Below are 23,844 nucleotides of genomic sequence, written 5' to 3'. Positions count from 1 at the left end.
CTGCTTTCTTACATATGTAGTCGACGTGTTTCGCCCAATTGATGTGCCTGTCTAGTATTATGCCAAGAATTTTAAAGGAATCGACCAACTCTTTCGGTTTTCCTTTCCACTGGATTTCTGGTGTTCGTATTTTCCTTTTGTTGATAAACATTATATTTGTCTTAATATCTGAGAAGGTTAGTTTTACGTCTTCACCCCATGAGTTTACTTTTTGAAGCACGCTATTGGTTTTTAATTCCAGTTCGTCGGTGTCTTTTGCTGCTATCAATATTAACACATCGTCAGCAAAGGCTTGTATGTATGTATTGTGGGGTAAGAGTATTGTTAATAGACTGTCTAAGGCGATATTCCATAGTGTTGGGCCACAAGTTGAGCCTTGGATGCAACCTTGGGTTTGGTCTTGTTTTATTTCTTCGTCTGCATACTTTAGTTTTACTTCCCTATCTTGTAGATAACTGCAAAACAGTTTGTACAAGTTAGGCGGTGTTGACTTGATTGCAAGGGCGTTTTTTATGTGTGGCCACCATGCGTTATCAAATGCACCTTGAATGTCTAGGGAAATTGCTATGAGTGATTCTTTCAGTTCGAGATGCGTTGAGATTATGTGTACGGCTTTGTTTAGTGCGTGTTCTGTTGATGTTTGAGGGGTAAAGCCAAACTGTTTAGTGCTCAATTTGTTGTTTTTTGTAAGATGCCAGTGCACTCTCTGAATTGCTAGTTTTTCTAGCACTTTTCCGAAAACGGGAAGGAGGCCGATAGGCCTGTACGATTTTGTGTCCATAGCATCTTTCCCAGGCTTAGGAACGGCCTTAATGATCGCTATTTTCCAGGATTTCGGGAAGTGAACGAGTGTCAGACATTTATTGTATAGTAGTAGAATTTCTTCAGGGAAGTTTTTTGCGAAATTTTGGCAGATATCTAATGTGAGGTTGTCGTGTCCAGGTGCCTTTTTTGGAGTCATATTCTGTAAGGCGGATAGGATCTCAGTAAGTGTGAATTGGATATCATCCTCTCCGCCCGGAATATGGTTGTCTGATGTGTGTCTGATGTAGTGTTGAATCGGTGTATCTGTTGTTGGATCATCGTATGGAAAGAATTTTTCCATTAGGGCTTTTGCAGAGTCTTTTGCGGATGAGTGCTTTACTCCCTCTGTAGTAAGTGTCGATTGAATATTGCTGGCATTAGTTTTTTTTGTTATTTTGTATAGCGAAGACCATGCTGTCATTGGCGTCTGAGATTCATAAAATAATTTAGCGCTTTTAATTTTTGCTTCCTCAATGGCTGTTTTGTATGCTTCTCTTTTGTCGATATAGTCAGTGAGCTTTTGTGGTCGCATGATGTCACTTGAGTTCTGTAATTTCCGTTTTGATCTGAGAGTTATTCTTTTCATTTTTGTTAATTCAGCGTTCCACCAGATTGGATTTTTCCTAATATCATGTTGCGTTTTTTGTGGGAGTATTTTATGGCATGCGATAGAGATTGCCGAGGTGACCGTTTCCACTGCAGTGTCGAGTTCAGGAGTTGTATGTATGTTTTCAAGGAACTGTTTATCTATGTTAAGCTCGGCCATGTTTTCCCTTGTCAATTCATTTATTTTTCTCCAGTCGGTTTTTTCATTTGTTATAAAAATGCGTGTTGAGTCGGTCATGGGTGAGAGTACGCTAATTGTATTGTTCCAAGTAAAGGTGATTGGGTTGTGGTCTGAGATGGGGTTGTGTTGGTCTTCTACTGTCCAGTTAGCAATTTTGTGTGTTGTGTTTGGTGAAGAGATAGTGATATCGATATGAGATTTTAAATGTTTCCCGTTCCGCCAGGTGCTGTAAGTTGGAACTGATCCTTCATTACATACGTGCCACCCAATGCTGGCTAGGCAACTGATGATCTCATCGCCTCTTTTGTCATTTTTCGGGCTCCCCCACCAGCTGCTTTTTGCATTGAAATCTCCTCCTATTATATATTCGCCTTTATCTTTTCCTAATTTTTCAATTTTTTGGAGTGTTACCAATGTTGAGGATGGTGGTGGTATATAAATTGATCCAATCGTTAGCTGCAAGGTTCCAGATTTCAAGGTTGCAAATGCATTGCACTGGTCAGATATGTCGCTTCTCCAAAGAAGGCGGAGGTTAGGATTGGAGATGATTATTACGGCTTTGCAGGGGTTTTCCGATGTTCCGTCGGCCTGATATATTGTTAGATTATGGGGAGATGTTACTCTGCCCGTATTTCCGACGTAAGGCTCTTGAAGAAGTAATATATCATAGTATTTGGCCTGAGCTATTATGTGATCCATTGCTGAGCGGCATCGCTGAAGATTTTGTTGAAGAAAAATAATTTTTTTTGACTGCCTTATTCCTAGAAGTTTGATTTTTCTTTTGGTCTGATGTCCATTGGTCGACTGTTGCTATCTGGCTATGACCGATATTGGCGTGTACTAATTTTATTTTAGCAGCCATAATCAATTGAGTTGAGAGACTTTTTTAAATATGCTTCTTGTGCAGGGCATAGTTTTTCCCCTGTTTTGTGACTAGCGGGCTTCCCATAGCGTGTACAAGTTGCACATATTGGTGTTTTATTAGACTGTGAACACTCGGTAGATATGTGACCCTGTGATGCACAGTGGGAACAGACTTGAGGCTCTTTACAAAATTTGCTCGGATGTCCATACATGCAACATTGTGTGCACAATGTTATACCAGTAAAGTCACGCACTCTGTGTGACGACCATTCAAAATAGCACCGACCTTGTTCTATTAATAGGTGCCTTACTGCTGGTTGGACATAAAATACTCGGTGACATGTAGGGCCTTCTCGAGGTCCTGCAAGATGACTGCGGATGGTTGTTTTTGTGAACACTTCGGCAGGTAATTGTATTTCGCGGATTGATTGATGAATGCCTTGTAGGAAGTCTACGTCCTCAACTTCCCGGGGTACATCATAAATGATTATACGTGGCAGTCTTTTGGGTGGGATTTTTGCTTCCAGTTTGTTTGATGTGAAGCCTGGTGCGGCTGCTAGGCGTTCTGAGTCGGACTCTGTGGCAGTATTTATTACGACCCCACGATTCTTTACCAATCGTACGCCGGTAATTTTCACTCCTAACTCTTTGGGATTTATCGCTTCTTGTATGATGGCCTTTGTTGATGCGGAATCTTTTATTTCGTCATTTGTCGGGAAAACCAGTACTGCAGGCTTGGTCGGACGTACTGCAGCGCCTAGACGGGATATAGGTGGTGGAATTGTTTGTTTTACAGCACCTGCATATGATGAAGTGGAACTTTTAAAGGCTTTCATTTTTATGAGTTCCATTGCTTGTCGAACAGTTCCTTCATTCGTGGAAATTTGTTGTGCTAGAATTCTAGCAGATGCTGAATTTTCTGCTGATTCGGCAACTGTTGCGGCGAACAAATGCATCAGTGTATCCATCTTGTCTAGGATTATTGTTTTTTGTTCCTTTAGGTTTTTAGTCGACAGAGCAGCCAGTGCTTCCTTGATGGAAATAAACAGCCCATTTGCTTGATTCAGCAGTTCAGTGGAATTTATTTTTGAGCATATCTTGGTACTGTTTGGTTCTGAATAGGTTGGTGTTCTCTTAAGAAGCGTACTGGGGGTGAATGGTGAGTCTTCCCTCGATGAAGAAGAGTCATCCCGGGTGTCGCTATTTATGAGTCGGCGTCGTGGAGAACGCCGCTTCTTCAGTTCGGTGTCACTCATTTTTTTTTTATGCGTATTCGAGTGTGAGACCTTTCTCAGTGAAGTTGATAACCCCTGTTGTTCGACTGCTACTTCTCATTAAGTATTAAATTATTGACATTTAATGAACCAACATTCACAAAAGCACTAACACTTAATTGCAGATTAACACTGATTGCTTAATTACACTATCACGTAAGTAGTTTTGCTTGATGTTTGCACTGCGATATAAATTTTAGCTTTAAATTTATTCAATTGTCATTAGTTGTTAACAGTTATATTGGCACTATTAAAATTGGTAATGATAATGGTTCACTAACGAGGCGCGGTACAACACAATGTACGTCCTACTCGCTCAGCGTTTCGAACTATTCTCTAAGCAGGTTGTAAACACTCTACCGAGAAAAGTTGAAAGCCGGTCAACTTTACACGCTACACGCCGGTGTGTGGGCCTACTGCGTCTGCGCAGTAGAGCGCAGTAGCAACCTCCCGGTAAAAAAACGAACTACATTCTGTCAAAATAGTCGCTGCCTTGGAGCTTCTCAGAGAATGGAAAGTTTTGTGTGTAATCGCCCGCTTTTAAATTCGCCAACAAACAGCTCATAAAGAAGCTCAATGTAATTGACGCTTTAGTTCAATGAAAACAAATAAGTATGACTGACAAAGTTTAGTGTGCACCATTTATGTTGGATCATATCACCCTGCCTCCACCCATCGCCACTGTAATTCGTAGACCATTATTTTTAAGACGGATAATCACTGGACCCGAAATCGCTCCCCCCCTTCTTGTGTGCGCACTTTGTCATGAGTATTATGCACTATTTTAACGAAGAAGTAGATAGATAAACTATACATACATCTCTCAATTGACTCCTGAAAGCATGGTGCGAATGGATCAAATCATAGACATCTCTTTCTATTTCGGAAGCTGCATCCAGTAATGTAACTTGAAAAGAGGCCAGGCAGTATTTTCCACGAATTGGAGTTGATTTATAACTGGCAACACCAGAATCAGCTTGCAGACATTGGTCGAAGTCACCATATTGGTTAATGTTTCCATTCAACAAACCAGACGGTATTTTCCCTGTAGCATCGTATACTAGAAAAAATAATACAATACAATATGTTCAATTCAATTCAATTTATTTATTTTAAACATATGCTGATTGTGGACATTACTAATTATAAGTTTTAGACGTTCACAACATGACATGAAACATTATTATAAAGAAGAAAAAAGTATTAAAAGCGATAAAAAAGAGAACATAATATAAACATACAGAAGCAGTGAAAATACAATTATACATCTATAGAAGTTCAAAGAAGTACACCGAGTTTGTTAAGGAGGCCCTATTTTAAGAATTTATAAAACAGCGTCCACCTAAACTCACCCTCACGCAAGTGGAATATATCAACACCCAATGCAATTTGGTTGAACATAGTTATCGCCCTCCCAATTATACACCCACGGTGGCTGCGCGGCTTAAGCGTTGGACTATAATGCCGTGGGTCCCAGGTTTGAATCCTGGGTCTGGCAAGTACATATTGTTTTTCAATTTGTATGAGTCAGGGTATGGACCTAATAGGTTGAGCAAGTGGCTGACATCCATTTCTCGTAAAAAACAAAACCTGTTAATATAAACCTATACTCTGTGGAGGCCCATATGATCCTATTAGGATCGGACATGGTCAAAAAAAAAAATAATGTATTGGCATTACCAGTGGCAGGTTGGTTCTGCACCTAGAGAGAATAAACAATTGATGCTCTCTATTTCTAAGATAGTTATCAGGGGGACACAGGTTAACACTGCCCAGAATGGCAGAGTTCTCATTTATACCTCGTATAAGTCAAAAAAAATACGTAGCTAAATAAAGACCTCTTCTAAATTGCAGACTGCGAGTATGTAAACATACCTAAGAGAAAGTCAGTTGGATAAAGCCACGGATAGTACCCATACAACCTCATGTAAAGGAGTCTCAATAATTTCTTCTGAACCCTCCTAACCATAAGGCCATACTTCAACTGATGCGGTGCCCAAATAATAGACCCACTCTCAACGGGGATTTCCAACCGTGTGCCCGCAAGTACTTTTGTGTGCACCTGCGGACTCATTTCTGCATTTATTTTAAAACAATAATATAAATAATTATCTTCATAATATTTTAAATATACTTATAATAACTGCAATTGAATTTGGACATAATATAAAATTTATCGTCAATGTATGGTTGATCAAGCTACTTAATTGGTCCAAATTAATACGGAAGCCATTCCATACACGAATAGGCTATCGACGGTTATCTCCAATAATTGGTAAATTAATTGATAATACGGTGAAAATTTAGGTTGGTAGACATGTCGGTCAAATTCGGGTATATTGGTGCTGGCGTATCCACCCGAACCCCAAAGTTTTATATTGAAACGTCAAACATATCAACATTACCTACAATTTTATTAATCATTTCATTGCGATTGCAGCACATAGTAAAACTAATATTATGTTACCTACTACTAGTCACTGAGTATTTGACAGTTCGCAGGGATCTATAATTAATCGGCTGTGAACTTAGATTATAGAAAAATATAGATAGAGCTATTAGATTATAGAAAAAGGCTGTGAAGTAATTATTTTTCAAAACAGTTGCATCTTGCATCTCTATTCTCAATATGTACCTAATTGATGTACTCTATCTCGCTCTAAAAATTAACACAGCAAAGGGAGGAAGCCTAACCTAGCCCATAACAAATAATCCAGTATAATATCGACTATTTTCAAAATTTGTTTGTCGCTGGCTTCCACTAATGACTAAAGAGACAAGAACCAAAAATATTTATTAGATCTTCGAAGGTTAGTGCAGTAATATTATATCTGACGCATAAAGACTAAGTCGGCTCTCAGATCAAACTCGCCTCGTTCCCCGCTACCGATTTCCGAGACGAGCGAAAAATTGTTGCGTGTGACGAACGCGCACATCTACAAGTGACACTCACTTCTCGAAACGTCAAAATAATAAGTACTCTGGCCAGACGCCATTAAGCAAATATGTCATCAGACGCTGAAACAGCGATTATTATATATTGGTACCGCAGACATTTAAGTAGAAGGCAAAAATATTGGATTCATCCGTCAATATAATAATATATCAATCATATATAATCAAGTCAATAATATATCAATGCACAGTGCATCATTTATCGCAGCAGAACGGCCACCGGCGAGCAGTGACGTCAAGATACAAATGGCAAAAATGGCCAAGTCGAGCGCTTTATGCAGGCGTGTGGTCGGCTTTATCGGCGTCCAACATGTTCATGGAGTCGCTACTCGATCTGTCGCATTCGACCAATCTGCGAAGCTCCATTTGACAATGTTTGTTATGTGGATGACAATGACGTCACATCGACGAATTCGACATGCGGCGCATGAGGCGAGTTCTGATGTGGGAGCCGGCTAAGGACTGCCCTATGCAATTATATATTTATATTAAACGTAATGCTTTCTCTCTCTATTTCTTAATAGTATTTTCCTGCTATCTTTTATACAATGCCATCTGTCATTTGTTATTATTACAGGTTTTTTTTTCTCTTCAAAATCAAACATTCGCATGCCATACAAAACCATCTCACATGCCATAGTGCCATAGGTTCGCCACCACTGGACTAGAGTGATAAAAACACGATGTACCTACTAATTATTAAAATCGGATAAATAAATAATGCATAATATTATTTTATATCCAGTTTTTTTTTAATATTGGCAAGATGGTAAGCTTACAAAAAGATCTAGGTAATAAAATTGTATTTTTTATTATCGAGGTCGTAGCTGAGGCCGAGTATTATAAGTAGTTTATTATTCGTCGGAAGTACACGGGCTGAGGTGTCCGAGTGGTTAAGGAGTTGGACTTGAAATCCAATGGGTTCTGCCCGCGCAGGTTCGAATCCTGTCCTCAGCGGATTTTTTGAATTTATTTAATATTTTTTTATTCAAGTTACATGCATTTTTATTAGCCGCTGTCGTCATACAAAATAATTACAAGATAAAAAGAACTTTTTATATACCTACCACGTTTTTAAATTTTCGTGGAATCATAAACTTGACAATTCTATGTAGTATTAATAAATACTTTTTTTGTAGGTACTTGATAGAAATAGGTACTGAATAAAAATATAGAATAGGTAGGTACTGAAATGTCATTTTGACATTTCATATTGATTTCCATAGTAACGCACGTACCTATATAAGGTGCATTGGGGTAATTCCGACAGGAATTTCTATGAGATGACTAGAGGTTATATATTTCGGTTAATTATTCAAAGTGTTTTATATTTACTGCCATTATTGTTTTACCCCTGTGTACTTAAAGATGTATGATAAATATATATTAGATTCTTGAATATATAGTTGGGTTCTTTAAATTGAGAATTTGAAATATTGAGTCATTTTTTTTTGGCATTGGGGAAATTACGAACTATCTTGGGGTAATTCCGAAATTATTCAAAAGTCGATTTTATTGCACTTTGACCGAAGGTTTACCTTTCTTTTTCGACCGTAATTACTCCTAACACAAAATATCATCAATTTTGTTAATAGTTTCCATAATCCCTAACTTTTGATACTATTAGTTCGGAATTACCCCAAAAAAAGATAGTGGTTCTCAACATTTCAGTTAAGTACTTAGGATTATAGGGATTGTGGAACGGGATGGAGCAGAGCAGGTTTATTCCCGGTTGTCACTACCAGTTTTGTTCCCACCGGTGACAAATAATGAGAAAAAATATCTCAATATGACACAAGTACCTACCACCTTCAATCAATAAAATAAAGACGAGGAAAATCAAAGAAAGTGATAATTTTAAAAATCAAATTTTATTTGAGTCTACATTCTTATTTGCCTACCTTGATAGAACAATATTTTTTATAAAGATGTCTTTTGTTTACTTACTGCTTTTTGCATAGCAAAATAAACTTTCTTCATACCCATACAATAAAATTAGTCAACATTAAAAATGGTAAATCAAAGTCGGAACTTGTCTTTTTAATCATTTTCATCTACTTTTATGGCATAAACTTATAATTTATTCCTGCTAGCAAACCTAAAACTAAAATGCGGGCTACACTGTTAAAAAAATATAACAGAATTGATTAAGACACGGTCTGAAAGCCTCACATATACATAATAATGATCTATTGGTTTGGTACGCAATCAGTCAAAATAAATTCTATCTTTATCATTACATAAGTAATATTCTTTTTCATCAGCACTTTTTTTTGTATATTTATCTTCTTCACTATAATGACTCTGGAACTTTGTCACTATCTTTTCTTTTGGTCGTAATAAAGGTTAGCTACTGCTGTGGTCTCATAGTTTTTAAGAAGTTGATAGAGAAGTATGTTTCCTCATGTTTTATTATTTCTTCTATGAACCCAATATAGTACCTCCATTTTTTTCTGATTGAATATCTGACAAGCACTGAATCATTTAATTTGTAATTTTCCTTCTTCTTGAGGGTCTTTTTCTTGAGTTTTGTATACTATATCTTTATTTTTCAGTTTTAGTAGCAGTTGTTCATCTTTGCCCTTTTCTTCTGAGTCTTCTCTAGTTGTGATATTTTTTTTCCATTTATAAAAACATCAACGTTGTCTTTGTCATCTCTTTCAATGTGTCTTTTCTCTTCGTTTTTTTTTGTCTGTTTTATCCGCTTGATTTTCTTTACCTTTACTTTTTTTGCCAACACCTTTACTCTTAGTACAGAGAGAATTTGAATCGTTGTTGGTGAGCATCTTTTCGTCAGTTAAGCTTTCACCATATTTCACATCTTTTGTTTTTTTTGTGACCTTGGTTCTTCCATGTATATTTTAAAATCATCTTCAGAGTATTCATCCATCAATACTTCAAAATCAAGATAATCTATAATATCAGAATCGCTATATTCGCTCATGATGTCGGATACACTAGTTATGCTGTTAAGTGAAGGCTGGTGTTACCGCACTTACCCAAGATTATATATTATAATAGCACGTGCGATAGCTTCTTATTAGGACGACGCTAAATTTACTTACTTTAATATTAATTTAATTAAGTATATTATGTACATCTAAATTAGATATAATTTTAGTATCTTTACAGATTGAGAAGCACTGCCAATTACTATGAAAAAGTTAAGTGGGCTATTGCGGAATGAATATATATCGGAATAACCCCAAAGGGGTATTTCCGAAAAAATATTAAAAACAGAGCTAGGACATTGTGTTTCTCTCACAATTCGTAAAAAACGATAATCTATCGTAAAAGCAATCACTTATTCAAATATCTTACCAGAATTCCGAGATATGTAAGTTGGGGTAATTACGAATCAGCAAAAATGGCGCGAAAAACACTTCTCCGAAAAAACTTGATGGTATGCACGCATTGTTGACACTAGCGACTAGCGACGACTGTCGAGGCGAGCACAATGAACATGGTGTCTAGACTAAATGTTGCCAATAGGAAAATATCGCTTCGATTGGTAGAATTTTTGAACTTTCGGAATATACCCATATTCGGAATTACCCCAATGCACTTTATTAATAATTTTGTTGCTAGGATCCCCTTAGCAACCAATATTAGTGTTTTACTTTTTATAAATGAAATAACTTTCCATACAAAACAGAATTAACCTTTTAACTGAAAATGAATTCAAGTAGGTATTAAAATAATGCATTGTCGTCGTGTTATGATATGTTCTAAAAGTGTCAAATGTCTATCTAGTCGGGAAGTTGGTTAAAAATCTTCAATACAAATCTTGGACAAACAAGAAAAAATTTTGGTCGGTTATGTGGAATACAGCGACAAACACATTTTGAAAATCGCCGATATACTGGATTATTTGTTAGGTTAACCTAACCTAACCTAAACTAACAAAATAATCCAGTATACCTACCTATAGGGTACTTTCAAAATGTGTTTACCGCTATATTCCAGATAACAGACTAGAACCAAAATTTGTACTGGAAAAACAAGAATACCTATGAGCTAATAAAAACGTGGTAAAATGGCACCTGCCCTAACTTCTTCCGTTAGTTTTCGCAGACAAGGTACCTAATCCCACAAAATTAGACTGCTATGCGGAAATTTTAAATTAATTTCTATCAATGAATTATTCAAATGCAATATTGGTGGTTTGAACATTTAAATTTGTTATGGCATAATGACATGAAATTAATTATTGCTTTATAGCCCATAATATCCAAAACTGGTTTTAAATTACCTATGAAAATAGCAATCGTCATGGATGTCATGATGACCAGTACCTATGTATAATAAACGTGACTAATAATATGTCATTATTATTTTATTATCTTCAGACAGAAAACAAAAATGACAATATTACTAATTTGTATGGTCACGGTCATAAAAGTAACATTAATTAATTACCTACCCAATTGGAAGTAAAATGCAATTTTAATTTTATTACCACGTTTTTCTTAGCTCGTATTCTTGTTTGTCTGGTGGTTGTTTATCCAGTACAAATCTTGCAATCGATTTTTAACTAACTTCCCGACTAGCTAGACATTTCAAACTTTTAGATTCGATAACCACTCGTTGATACGACATGTCGCAATAACTCGTAGTTATAGCCTTAAGGTGTAGATTCAAATTGAGTAGGGCTTGAGTGTGGGGGGATGTTTCCGGAAAAATGAAAGGACCCGCGGGGTAAATGAGGAAGTTTAGATTTAGTTAACAATTAGTTTGCAATAATATTGACAATGTCGACATGACAACCGCTGGACAAATGCCATCGTACATTGGTACCCAAGTGGCACTAAACGCCCACAGGGACGCCTTAAAACCAGCTGGATAGACGAGTTCATAAAGTTCGATGGATGTACGTGGTAGCAAAGAACTAGGGACCGATAAGTGTAGAGAGGGCTATGGGGAGGCTTTCATCCAGCAGTGGATCGACCTCGGCTGACGATGATGATGATGAATATTTCGAAATGGATACCATTTTTCTGTGTGCGCGCCTTATATGAGTAGTTATATACCTAATGTCATAGAAGGAGCCTTTAAACCAGTTCTCCCTAATCTTTTTACTCCAGCGGACTGGTGAAAATAGGAGAAATATTTCGCGTGCAATGGCAGAAATAAATGAGTAGGTATTGAGATATCCCGGGTCCTGTGGCTAGCTCGGGGTGTTGGTGGAACCCGGGATTCACAAAAAAATTAGCCAAATTGAAATCTGTTTCATGGTAGGAATGAAACTCATTTTATTTTGGTCGATTTATATTCTTAGATTACTCAAGTTAGTTACACTTCCAAATGTTTTATGCTCTTAATTTTAGTTTCTTTATTAATAATTATTATCGTTCACAACTTTTAATCTATAGCCTTTCACTCCGTATCCCATTTTTCACTTTCATGCTCGATTATGTATTTGTTTTATTCTCCGATTCGTGGGGCCGATGTTTACTCTTTAGATGGCGACCCCAGACTGATTTTTATATCGAGCAGTGTTGCCATCTTTTTTTTTTTACAAACTCCTTAATATTAAATTTCTTTGGCTTTCGTATTCGGCACAATCACATTCTTCCCTGACATACCTACTAGTATTATAATTAGATACAATTCTTACGTGCTAAGTACATGTTGAACATTTTGACAGTTAATCAAGGAATTTCGGACGTAAGTACGCCCATTGTTGACTAGAGGTCAGGTGACATGGTTACACCTAATAATTATGTAATTTAGACTATCGGGAGAGGCCCAATAATCATGGGTGTAACAGTATGTATATAATGTTTTTTTTATTACATGAGGTATATACGACAAGGGTGTATAAATATTGTCACCTCTGCTTGGTATTTAACCTGTACTCAGAAGCTATTTTCAAGGAAGCCTTGCAAGGTGAATCAGTGGGGAAACCTATTAATATATAATATCAGGTCATCGGCATATAATACGCTGATTGTTGATAGCTTAAAAGGTCAGTAATTCTTATGGTTTAAAAATTAACCTCAAGAAAACAAAACTATTACATACTAGTATCTAAAATAGCGACAGCTAACCCTAGGGTCGGCAGAAGCGGCTCTTTCCATAGACATTTGCGGCTCTTCAGACATAAACTCAAATTTCACCTCATCTCAAGCAGCCTTATAACTTTTATGAGATAGAGCCGCCGAAAAAACTTGACTCGTACGGCATACTCTCTACCACTCTTTACTCTACTCATATTCTGGTTCACTCCAGATGCAGTTAATAGATTCAAAAAGCAAAGAACTGTGGAGCAACAAATTCACAGATCTGACCAGCCGCTTGGAATAACTCGAAAGAGAGAAATCAAATTTGATTTCTCAGCACAGGTGGACAGCTATAAAAACAACTGTATAAAATAGAAACAATAATATTTGATACATGGAATAGTTTGTCTGAAACATGACGGGTTAAAAAAAACTAGCTTTTAGTATTCTCACAATCTTTGGCTCTACATATTATTTAATATATGCGAAAAAACATTCTCATCTATGAACCAAATAAAAAATAAACTTAGAAGCAGAATAACGGATGAAAATTTACAATCATGTAGGTATTCAATTAAAAATAAGTAACTATTTGCCAGATATAGTAAAGCTGTCAGAAGCGATGCACGGACACCGTTCTAATTATTTTTTTACATATATGCGGCTCTCTGGTACCTTTGTTATCCTGTTTCCTTAACAATTTGGCTCTTCTCACTCTTGGCAAACTGCCAACCCCTGACTTAACCCATTATACATATTTAGATACATGGGTTAATGAGAAATGGGACCATTCTCAGGAAATAAAAACTAGAATTGAGATCGCAAGGAATGCCTTTCTCAAAATGAGACTCCCTAGAAATCGAGACCTTAACGTAGAAGTGAGACTGCAATATGGTACGTTGTTTTGTTCTCTCAATTCTTTTCTATGGTAGGGAAGTATGGACGCTAAACCAAGAGATTTCACGGAGAGTTAAAGCTTACGAGATGTAGCTGTAAAGACGCATCCTCAAAATTCCTTGGACTGACCGGGTGTCAAATGTTGAAGTTCTCAATCAAATGGGAAAGGACCGATAAGTTATGCGTAGTATCAAAACCAGGAAACTACAGAACCTCGGCCACATTATGTGAGAACAAAAGTACAGCATTCCTCAACTTGTCATTCAAGGAAAGATCAATGGTAAGCGTAGCAGATGACGGCACCGCATTTCGTGGCACCGTGTCTTAAGAACATCCGTGATTGGTACGAGTGCAGCTCTACTGAACTGTTCCGTGTAGCAGGTGACAAATTTAATCTAAGATCGCCTTGATGGTGGCGACCTCCGCTAGGGGATGGCACTTTAAGAATAAGTTTTATTTTTCAAAATTAAAATTTGCGCTTACAGAGGTACCTACATGTCTCCTCTCACTTTACTATTTTCAATGCGTCGCCTCCATGGCTCGCTCTCTTCTACACGCGTTACGGACAGACAGATAGATAAATGAAAAACAAATATTTAATTACGTATGTCTGCCGCAGTGGCGCACCCGGGGGGTGGGGGGGGCAAAGGGCTCTGGCACCCCCCAAACATGAAAATTATCAGAATGATTTTAAACATTGAAATTGAAAGCCAATAAACCAAACATTGGGCTTAGACAAACAAAAACACGGCAAAAAAATGATTTGTAATTCTCCAGCACCTTTTTAGAAAAATTTCTTAGATTTTAATTTTTTAATAACACAAAAATTTTGAAACACTAAAGTCGGGTTTTTTTAGAAACCCAATCCTAAATGGAACTGTCAAAAAATTCTCGGTGTCTACCCAAATTCGGCGTATCGGATTGACCAGATAAGTGAGATAAACATGCATCATAAATTAGCTTTAATAGTAAAAAAAGTCGCCTGCGCTGTACAAATATACCGCCGAGTATTGTGAAAATATGTAAAATTAATTATATGAAGAAGAAAAAGAGCCTATGGGACTAATTTACATTATTTTCCTTGCCCCCCCCCCCCCAATATTAAATCCTGAGTGCGCCACTGGTCTGCCGTATTAAATGCAAGCTTAACATAAATAATTATGTTCCCCGTCCAAAATGCATTTTTAAATAGGCGACAAGTAGGTATTTGAGGGCCGACAGAAAATATCTACGGACCTGCGGTTGATAAACACTGGTTTAGAGCAAATTAATATTATTAGGATTATTACAAATTATTTAGATAGGTAGGTACATATGTAGGTACCTATCAAAAGCACACTTTTTTCTGTCACTAATAAAAATGTAATTAATATAAAACACTAAATCGGACAATGTTTTTTTTTTAAATAATATTATGTAGGTACCTATCTAAGATTAAATTTTTGAAGTAAATAAATGTAAATAAAAACAACACAATCAGCTGATTTTTAAATTTGCATTATATTAAGTTGTGCAACAACCGTGTGGTATTCTTCTTGAATAGTCTGCTCGTCCCGAACATAGACGAGGTGGCCGAGTGGTTAAGGCGTTGGACTGCTAATCCAATGTGCTCTGCACGCGTGGGTTCGAATCCCATCCTCGTCGTTTACTTTTATATATTTTTTAATTTCCCAAAGTTGAAAATTATTATATAATTTCACAATAATATAACAGATTCCAAATGAAATAGAAATATTCTCTTTTATAATACCTGATAATAATATATTATCATAATATAACTTCATGACATCTTGACATACCAATCACGAATTTCAAAGATTCAAACCTCATTATAGATACCTAACCTAACAATAATAATTTATAGTAGGTAGGTATAGCATTATATTGTAACTACGGTAGGTACCACACAATTTTATAATTACCCCTTATAAAACCTAATATGGGTTCCAGAATTAAGTATACTGTTTTGTTACGGGTGGGTTCCATTATTTTGCAGTGGCGTGTTGAAAATCCGAGGCACTGACTGGTTTTGAGCCCCCCACAATAGGTATATAGGTACCAACATAATATTATCCAGTAAAAAATTAATAACGCCAGTAATGCTAGGTACATAATATTAGTGGTTTATTTTCTATGTACAAGTAGGTACAGTAAAAACGAAACAATAATGCGGTCGATCGATAGTGTGCGTATGGGGAGCCGTGATAAATGCCTGCCAGCCGATGACCGCATATTCGTACGTATACGTACATATACAATCGACGAACCGCATCATTGTTTCGTTTTTACTGTACCTATCTGTTTAGGCCCTTTTGCGGTTCTAAACTATACAATTTTTCTTTCGTCTATACACAAGGCTGCTATCGGCGGCTATGGAATGTAGTTTATCATACCTATCTATGTATTGAGGTTGTTGAACTGTCAAAAAGTGGCATATTTTAACAGCACCTCTTTTGGCTGTGTTAACTTTAAGAGCGAGATAGACAGTTTTGACGGCTAACCTATTGTAACAATTGAGTCGTATACATATATTTTTCTATAATCTAAGGTCGTATAGTATCAAAAGTAGAACTGTCGCAAATATATCGAAATTTAACTTAAGTACCTATGCCAAATTATTCTTCTGACCATAATGTAGGTACGACTAGCAATATAATATTCGAATTAAAATCATATCTGTGTGGTATAAAATTGTGATGGAAAGAATTAGAACTGTTGAACACTTTGGAAACAAAAGTAGAACTGTTTAATTTGAATTGAATTTCTAAATGTAGAAACATATTTCATGCTAACACTAAAAAACCCAACAATAACGCACAGATCTACTTTTGATACTATACGACTCAATTATACTACCCGACTACTGCTTCAAATACACTCTATGACGATCGGTCATATATATGTCGAAAAACCCGTTTCTTATGTTGGCGTCCTGTGTCACGGGGTGTCACAGAGTGTAAATACGATGTCATAGCTGTCATACAATATGTACCTATGTATAATATGTCGGAAGGCATAGATTTGATCATAGGCACTAAATCGCTCTTAGCATATATGTGCCCGATCGTCATATAGTCTATTTGAACCTTATCTCGATGATGCATAGATAAGTATGATAAACCACCCTTGATAGCAGAATTGTGTATGTATAGAATACCTAGATGCGTTGATGTTATTTGCAAAGATTTTTGACTAATATTTTATATTGAGTCAATTTGTGATTTAATAATAAGTATTGTGTGACTGGTTTGAACTTTTCAAGGTCCCCTTTTGAAATTTCTGATGGATCGATTCCGTCATAAGTAGGTATACCTACGTCAAAGAACATCATTCTGATCCGTTGATTATTAGAATGCAAGAGGATGCAACGTGTTTCGGGGTTTTAATGCATATTACGCCTAGGTACGTAAATTATACATTGTAACCTTAACCTATAGTATAATATATAGTACTTATAAAAAATATTGACAATTCCAACGATATAAATATTAATTATTAAACTAAAAAAATATATTATAAAATATTGACTTACTTTTTAGCGCCCATAGTTTTGAAGCTTTTAAGTCTCGAAGATAGATGTCCAATTGTTTGGAGCACGCGTTACTTATGTGGTCGGAAATTCGCAGATCGATAGGTGGCACTACTCCCGTAAAGAAAAATTCATTTTTCCAGGTATGCGAAAATTCTGGTTCGGTGTCATTATCTGTAAAAATCATTAAAATATTATTATTTATCATAACGATTATAACGTATTGAAGAAACCAATCCCTAGGATACAAGTGCCCACAAACAAAATTATTATTAAGTACATCAGTGTCGAATCAAAAAAACATGATCATTTGTATAAAAACATTTAGTATGTAAACAAAACTTATTATTGAAGTGAAGAAAATTTATCAAAAAAAATCGCAGTCGGTAGGATTCGAACCTACGCTCCCAGAGGGAATCTGATTTCTAGTCAGACGCCTTAACCGCTCGGCCACGACTGCTACATGAAGGTTTGTGATAGATGTTGAATAAAAGTAGTAGTCAGAAAAACATAATAATTTCACATTATACCAGCGGTTTCCAACCTGGCGCGATCTATTGCCAGGGGAGGCGCCAAAATTTTTGAATAAATTATTTTTTATACCATATCTACAAATAAATAAAAGTTCATATCTTAACGTAACAGTGAAAATTCAGTGCATGAATGTTTATTTAAATATATAATACATATATTTAAATCCTATTAAAAAAATATTTGGAGCGGAGAAATTTAAAAATGGCGCTTTTGCAAACGCTCTGTTTCGGTAATGCACAAAACGACCGCTGGTTGCATGAAAACAATAACCTCAAATTTAAATGTCACTCGTACCTAAAGTGTCAACTGAAGCGTGTAGGCAGGGTGTGATATTTTTTTTTTTAAACTGTTTTTAACGTGATTTCTTTAATATAATATAACAATAATACATGTCTCCACTTTTAAATGATTTCTACGCCAGATATATTGAAGCAAACAAAAATCTATTTCCTGAGTTCTTGGTTAGTTTGCTAATGCATTTTTCATATAATTTTATTAATAGTAAAAAAAGTCGCCTGCGGCGCTGCTTTATTTCAGGGCTATTAAACATTTTTAATATATGGGTGAAAGATCCTGGCCTGTGGGCCCTATTCACTATGTGGAGCTCATGATAGAATCCATTAATTTTTGTCAATGAACGATGATGAATTTGGTTGACTTCTTTTAAAATTGATTGTGGTAATAAACAAGCTCATTCGTCGCATGAAAAAAAAATTAATTAAAAAATGAATTTGATATAAGTAAGTAGTAAAAACTTGTGTGTTAAAAAAGTGTCTGTATTATTTAATGAAATAAAGGGGGGGAGGCGCCAAGATTAGATTTTTTTTAAAGGGAGGCGTAGTAACATAAAGGTTGGAGACCACTGCATTATACTCATAAAAATATGCAATAATTGCAATATGGCCCTCAATGATAATCAAATTGATTGAAGATGAGTCGTTCCTCACTTGTATTTGTTCAGAAATGTATGGTCATTAAACAAAACAGTAAAAATGGAAAGATATTTCAATAATATAGAAAGAATTTTCTTCGCTTAAACTTTACTGTTTAATTCACTTTATCATAGATACTCATTATATAGGTAGGTAACTATGAATAAGGGCGCGGACACACGGCATTGCAGTCGACGTGCGTAGACATGCGACAGACGTAGACAAATTGGCTAAAACAAATTTAATTGGTGATTCTAATCGGATGCAATTGGAATCAAATAAAACCCTGCGTTGATGCACATCTACGCACGTCCACTGCAATGCCGTGTGTCTGCAGCCTTTGGGCAGTAATTGCAAACATTTTCACACCTGCGTGCCAAAAGTAATATTTGTCATAATTACTACCGTCCCACAGCGGTTGATTATTGAGGAAAAAATAATAAATTACTTTCAGTAGGCTTATTCTAACATAAACATCCAAAAAGAGCCAATTGTGATACATACAATTAATCTTGACGTATTCAGGCGGTTAATTATGAAAATAAATTAACAGTCTGAACTGTCAAAAACTGCTATCTTTTAACCAGTGCTCGAAATGGAAAAGTCTACGAACCAGAGCGCTCGATAATTTTCTGAAGATATTTACATAGTTATCAAATGTTATGTGTATTTTATAAAAATAAGTATGTTATATTTTCTATTATATGGCCTATCTAACTCAGAGACGGTCAACATATTTTTTCCACGAGACGGAGCGATAATTTTACCTATTTCACGAACCGATAGAACGCTCCGGTCCATTTCGAGCCGTGCTTTTAACAGCCCTTCTCTTGGCTGTGTTAACTTGTAGAGTGAGACAGAGTACGTCAATTTTACATTTCTAGAATTGAGATGCAAGATCCGACTGTTTTGAAATATGATTACGTGACGGCCGCCGTTTTAGTTCCCCGCGATCTGTCAAATATCGAGTGGCTAGTAGCAACATAATATTTGTTTTACTGCAATTACATTTTGTCCTGCAATCGCAATGGCATGATTAATAACATTGTAGGTTATGTTGATATGCCTGACGTGTCACTACAAAATGTTTGGGTTCGGGTATATCCGCTCAGGTTCGACCGTATCCGCCAGCACGAACATATCCAAATTTGACCGACATGAGATACCCGCCGATAACTGCTTTGTGTATAATGCCTTCCGTGTTAATTTGGACCAATTACAATAACAGAAACGTGCTAAAGTGATAACTGTTAAGAATAGATCCGCTGGTAATTTAATCACTAATCCAGTGCTCGAAATGGACCGAAGTCACTCAGTCAATGTTGGTATTTTCGGTAAATTATCGAGCGCTTCGGTTCATAAAATTTTCCAATTAGAGCGCTGCTGATTAGCTTAATAACCCTTTTCCGCTTCACCTTCACAATATTATGTTTTCGATTATCTTGACTCGTTTCAATCCATCATTAATTAATCAAATCGTTATATTAGGTTATATTTTGTTTGTATAGTGAGTAATAAAATTTAGAATCGAATCAAATTAATCTTTTTTTTTATTTAAATTAATGAAATGGAGCCTTTTTAGAATTTTTCAAGGTTAGCTACATATTATTTTTTCTTAATTAGATCATATGTACCATTTTTTTATAAACGTGTTTTCCTATAATTTTTTTCTGTTGTTTTTAGACAGTTTGAAAAAATTCGTAATTCAAAACACATGCGATTTTTTGTGATGAAATTGTAGAACCTTGTTTTATTAATAGTCTAATGAACTGGCGTTTACGTGTTATATATACCATTCATGATTATGTTTGACAGTTTGGAATATAAGCCCAATGGCGTAACAATGGGTGTGCAAGCGGGGCAACCACCCCGGGCGCAGTTCTGGTAGGGGCGCAGAAATGTAGTTTAGTTTAACGTGCAAGAAAAAAAGATAACGGAAAATGTCATTCTAAATTTACTAAAACTAAGATGCCGATATGGAAAATGGAAACTGCATTTTTCATGAAAATGCACTAAATGACTATCTGACATCTTACTAACGTTGCGGTTTTTGCGTTGAAAAAATACCCAGCTGATTTACAGCCTGGAAATATAATAACCCGAGTTTGTCAAAATTACTATCTGCTTTAAGACACATTTTTTTTACCTGGAAAAAATGACTAAGAGCAGCATGCACAATCTAAGTTTAGGTAGCTATTTCTACATATGCCTAATGATTCTCATCGATTTACCGCCCTTCAAATAATTGCCGCCCCCAAGTGACGCTCAATCTGCCTACCCCCACGGGACGTCACTGGGTAGGACATAACGACGGTAACAATAATTTAATTTACCCTATGTAATTCGTACAGAGCGTAATCTGCGCAGTTTCAAGATTAGAGCGGCATGCACAATCTAAGATTTCGATCCTAAGGATAAGTCGCCGAAAAGCATGACTTAACTATAGACAATCCTGAGTATAGAGTTAAGGAATCCTTAACCATAGACTACTTTTGTTATGAATGCCCCCTTCTGTATTACCATTTACCACTGACAGCTGCTGTCAAAATAAATTTGCATGTCTATAAAACAGTCCATACACTAAAATTCATTTAACAATGTATCTCAATATGGATATTGATAGTGTTAATTCGTTTGGCATGTACTTGCAGAATATTATTTTACTTGTATACGCCAGTCCGCAGAAATACAAGATGCCAGATGATAGAATGACACTTGACGCTAGTGTTACCATGTTTAAAAAATATCTTGCGGTGCCTGTGGAATCACGTATAATGACTTATAACGGAAACATAAGACTATTATAATTAAATATTAATAGGTATGTATTTATAGTTATTTCATTTATAAAATGCAGTAGTCATATTTTTGTCATCGTTTAACAATTATAAGAAGAGGAAAGAGAATTTTGAAATATGGTATTATTTTCAATATAAATGATCTTAAACTAAGGACAATGTTTCTGCATAGTGTTTTCTGCTAAGGAAATTTTAGTTATGACAAATGTTTCTGCATTCCGCTCTAAGTATACAATTTTACAGGGAACGTTTTATTCATAAAGCCCACCAAAGCGGCGCTCGGTGCGCTCTCTACGAAGTAGGCCCCCTCCCACCCGCGCATTACCCTTCACCTATGTAATAAGGGGCTCAAGAAGCACAAAATAATTATTATTATCAGCGTCTCTCATAACAAAGCAATAAAAATATTATTAAATTTCTCAGGGCTTGTAATTAATATTCACGATGACATCATTCTACCAGTGAAATATCGGACACGCAATAACTAAACAATGACTTCACTGTTATTAAATAATGCCTTCTCGCCCATCTATCGACGACGCTTCCAGGAGCGTGATTTTGCTTGCCGTGTTCAATGAATGGACTACGTTGTATTTTCGTTAATTCGTATCGCTGAGAAGCCAAAAACGATGAATCATGGGGCAGGCGGGCACAATGCGTCGTCAAATCCAGTGTGCGCTGGCGTATTTGATTACGTTGTATTTACGATGATTTACGCGCCACTTGTGAAATTTTGCGCGAGAGCCCCACTCGCTGCGTGAAGTGGGTTTTACGCACGTATCAATTTTTGTCTCGCAATATAGTTACAAAATTCGTTTATAAAATGACTCATATACTTATGTAGATCAATGGGGAAATATGACGTGTCAAAACCAAGTAAGAGGTGATTTTAAATATATTTGTTTATTAAATTACTTTGTATTTGATTTTTGTAGAACCAGAATGCTTCTTTTCTTTGTTGCATAATTATTATTTAACAATTACAGTTGAATGTTTTATATCTTGAATATTTGTATTATCACGTGTGTAATTAAAAACAAAGCAACATTTTTTTTTATTTCTTATGGTGTTACTATGACTACCTAATTAACTAAATTTATAGTACAAGTAAAATTGACCCAAGTGACTATTTATCACAACGTTTTTTACAACGCCTTTCTTAGCTCGTATTCTTATTTGAAGCTAAGTTTTAAAAATTAAGCTTTTTAAGCTAGTCAAGTCAAGTTTATATGATTTAACATAAAATTTAAAAACGTTGTATATAAAAAGTTCTTTTTATCTTGTAATTATTTTTTTTCTCATAAAGTAAATAAATTTCATAAGTTCTGAAAATGAAAATTGAATTCTCGTATATTAAAAAATCGTTCTGTGTATTTATGTACGCGCGTTAGAAGTTATATGTCTTTGGCGTAGGTAACAAAACAAAAAAAAAAACTTGTGATAACCTAGATTCTTTGACTAGCTCTTTATTATCTTATTATTAAATTACACACTCAAGAAAAGGGGCCGCTTATTGGAGCGCCGTTAGTTTATTTCTATACACTTTTAACTTACAATACTAAATTATATAATTATTTCTCATTGTTTTTATTTTTAAAGTAACAACTCTGTCACTCTGACGTTTAATCGTTTGTTTACGTAAGGAATTGCAAATGGCCGACAATAATAAATTCGTTGCCTAGGCAACGGAATAATTCTACTATAAAACATGCGTTTGTATACAGCTGACTGATTCGCAGTTAATTTCGTACTGTCATTTTGAGCATGCCCGGAAATTTGCACGTATGTAGTTCGCCGTATCACACTTCACCGTGAAATTTTGTATCGGAAATATAGTATGTTCTTATATTAAAAAGCGTCCAACCTCTTTGGGTCGTATAGTACTGAGATAAAATTCATGTCTTAATAAAACACGGTTCTTTCCGGTTTACAGGAAGCCAGTGGCAAACAAATTTTGAAAATAGCCGATGTACTGGATTATTTGTTAGGTTAGGTTAGGTTAGATGACATATCAAATCGAAAATATCAAATTTAATATCTGATAACAAGAATGATAGCGTTACTATCAGATATTTGAAACCAATCAACTAATGTTCATATTGAATCTAATAAAATTACAACAAATTAATGTCTGCAATGCTCCACGAACAACGTGTAATTTTTTCATCTCGGTGCTATAGAAATATAGATATAGATGACCGTATAGCATATAGTATACGGTATACGCTCGTCTCACTCATCTCTTTTCGACAGCACTCGAAATGCAACAGTTTACGAACCGGAGCGCTCGACAGTTTTCTGAAGATATTTAGTTTATTTATCAAATTTTATGTGTATTTCATAAAAATAAATGTGTTCGTTTTTTTATTATATGACCTATCTAGTGGTCAAATTATTTTTTTTACGAGACGGACCGATAATTTTACCGATTTCAGGCCGCACAGGAACAGCGCTCCGGTCATTTCGAG

The 23,844-nt window shown here is 35.7% G+C and overlaps 1 protein-coding gene and 3 non-coding genes across 4 annotated transcripts in view; 2 read left to right on the top strand and 2 right to left on the bottom strand.

Moving 5' to 3' along the window:
* Positions 1-23,844, bottom strand: part of LOC147069192 (O-acyltransferase like protein-like) — a 78,172-nt gene that overhangs the window by 17,253 nt on the left and 37,075 nt on the right. The window contains exons 2-3 of the mRNA XM_085950997.1: positions 17,116-17,286; positions 4,548-4,789 (exon numbers count right to left, since the gene is read on the bottom strand). Coding sequence (XP_085807123.1) covers positions 4,548-4,789; positions 17,116-17,286 — 413 coding nt within the window. The remainder of the gene's footprint in view (positions 1-4,547; positions 4,790-17,115; positions 17,287-23,844) is intronic.
* On the top strand, positions 7,560-7,641 carry TRNAS-UGA (transfer RNA serine (anticodon UGA)). Its single transcript has one exon. It is a non-coding gene; the product is annotated as a tRNA-Ser (tRNA).
* Positions 15,146-15,227, top strand: TRNAS-GCU (transfer RNA serine (anticodon GCU)). Its single transcript has one exon. It is a non-coding gene; the product is annotated as a tRNA-Ser (tRNA).
* On the bottom strand, positions 17,491-17,572 carry TRNAS-AGA (transfer RNA serine (anticodon AGA)). The gene has a single exon. It is a non-coding gene; the product is annotated as a tRNA-Ser (tRNA).

Source organism: Rhyacophila brunnea, unplaced genomic scaffold (genome assembly GCF_057557595.1).
Source record: "Rhyacophila brunnea isolate RB1 unplaced genomic scaffold, BYU_Rbru_1.0 scaffold_24, whole genome shotgun sequence".
Classification (NCBI taxonomy): Eukaryota; Metazoa; Arthropoda; class Insecta; order Trichoptera; family Rhyacophilidae; genus Rhyacophila; species Rhyacophila brunnea.
Note: the sequence above shows the minus strand (reverse complement) of the source record. Positions and strands in the feature narration are given on the sequence as shown.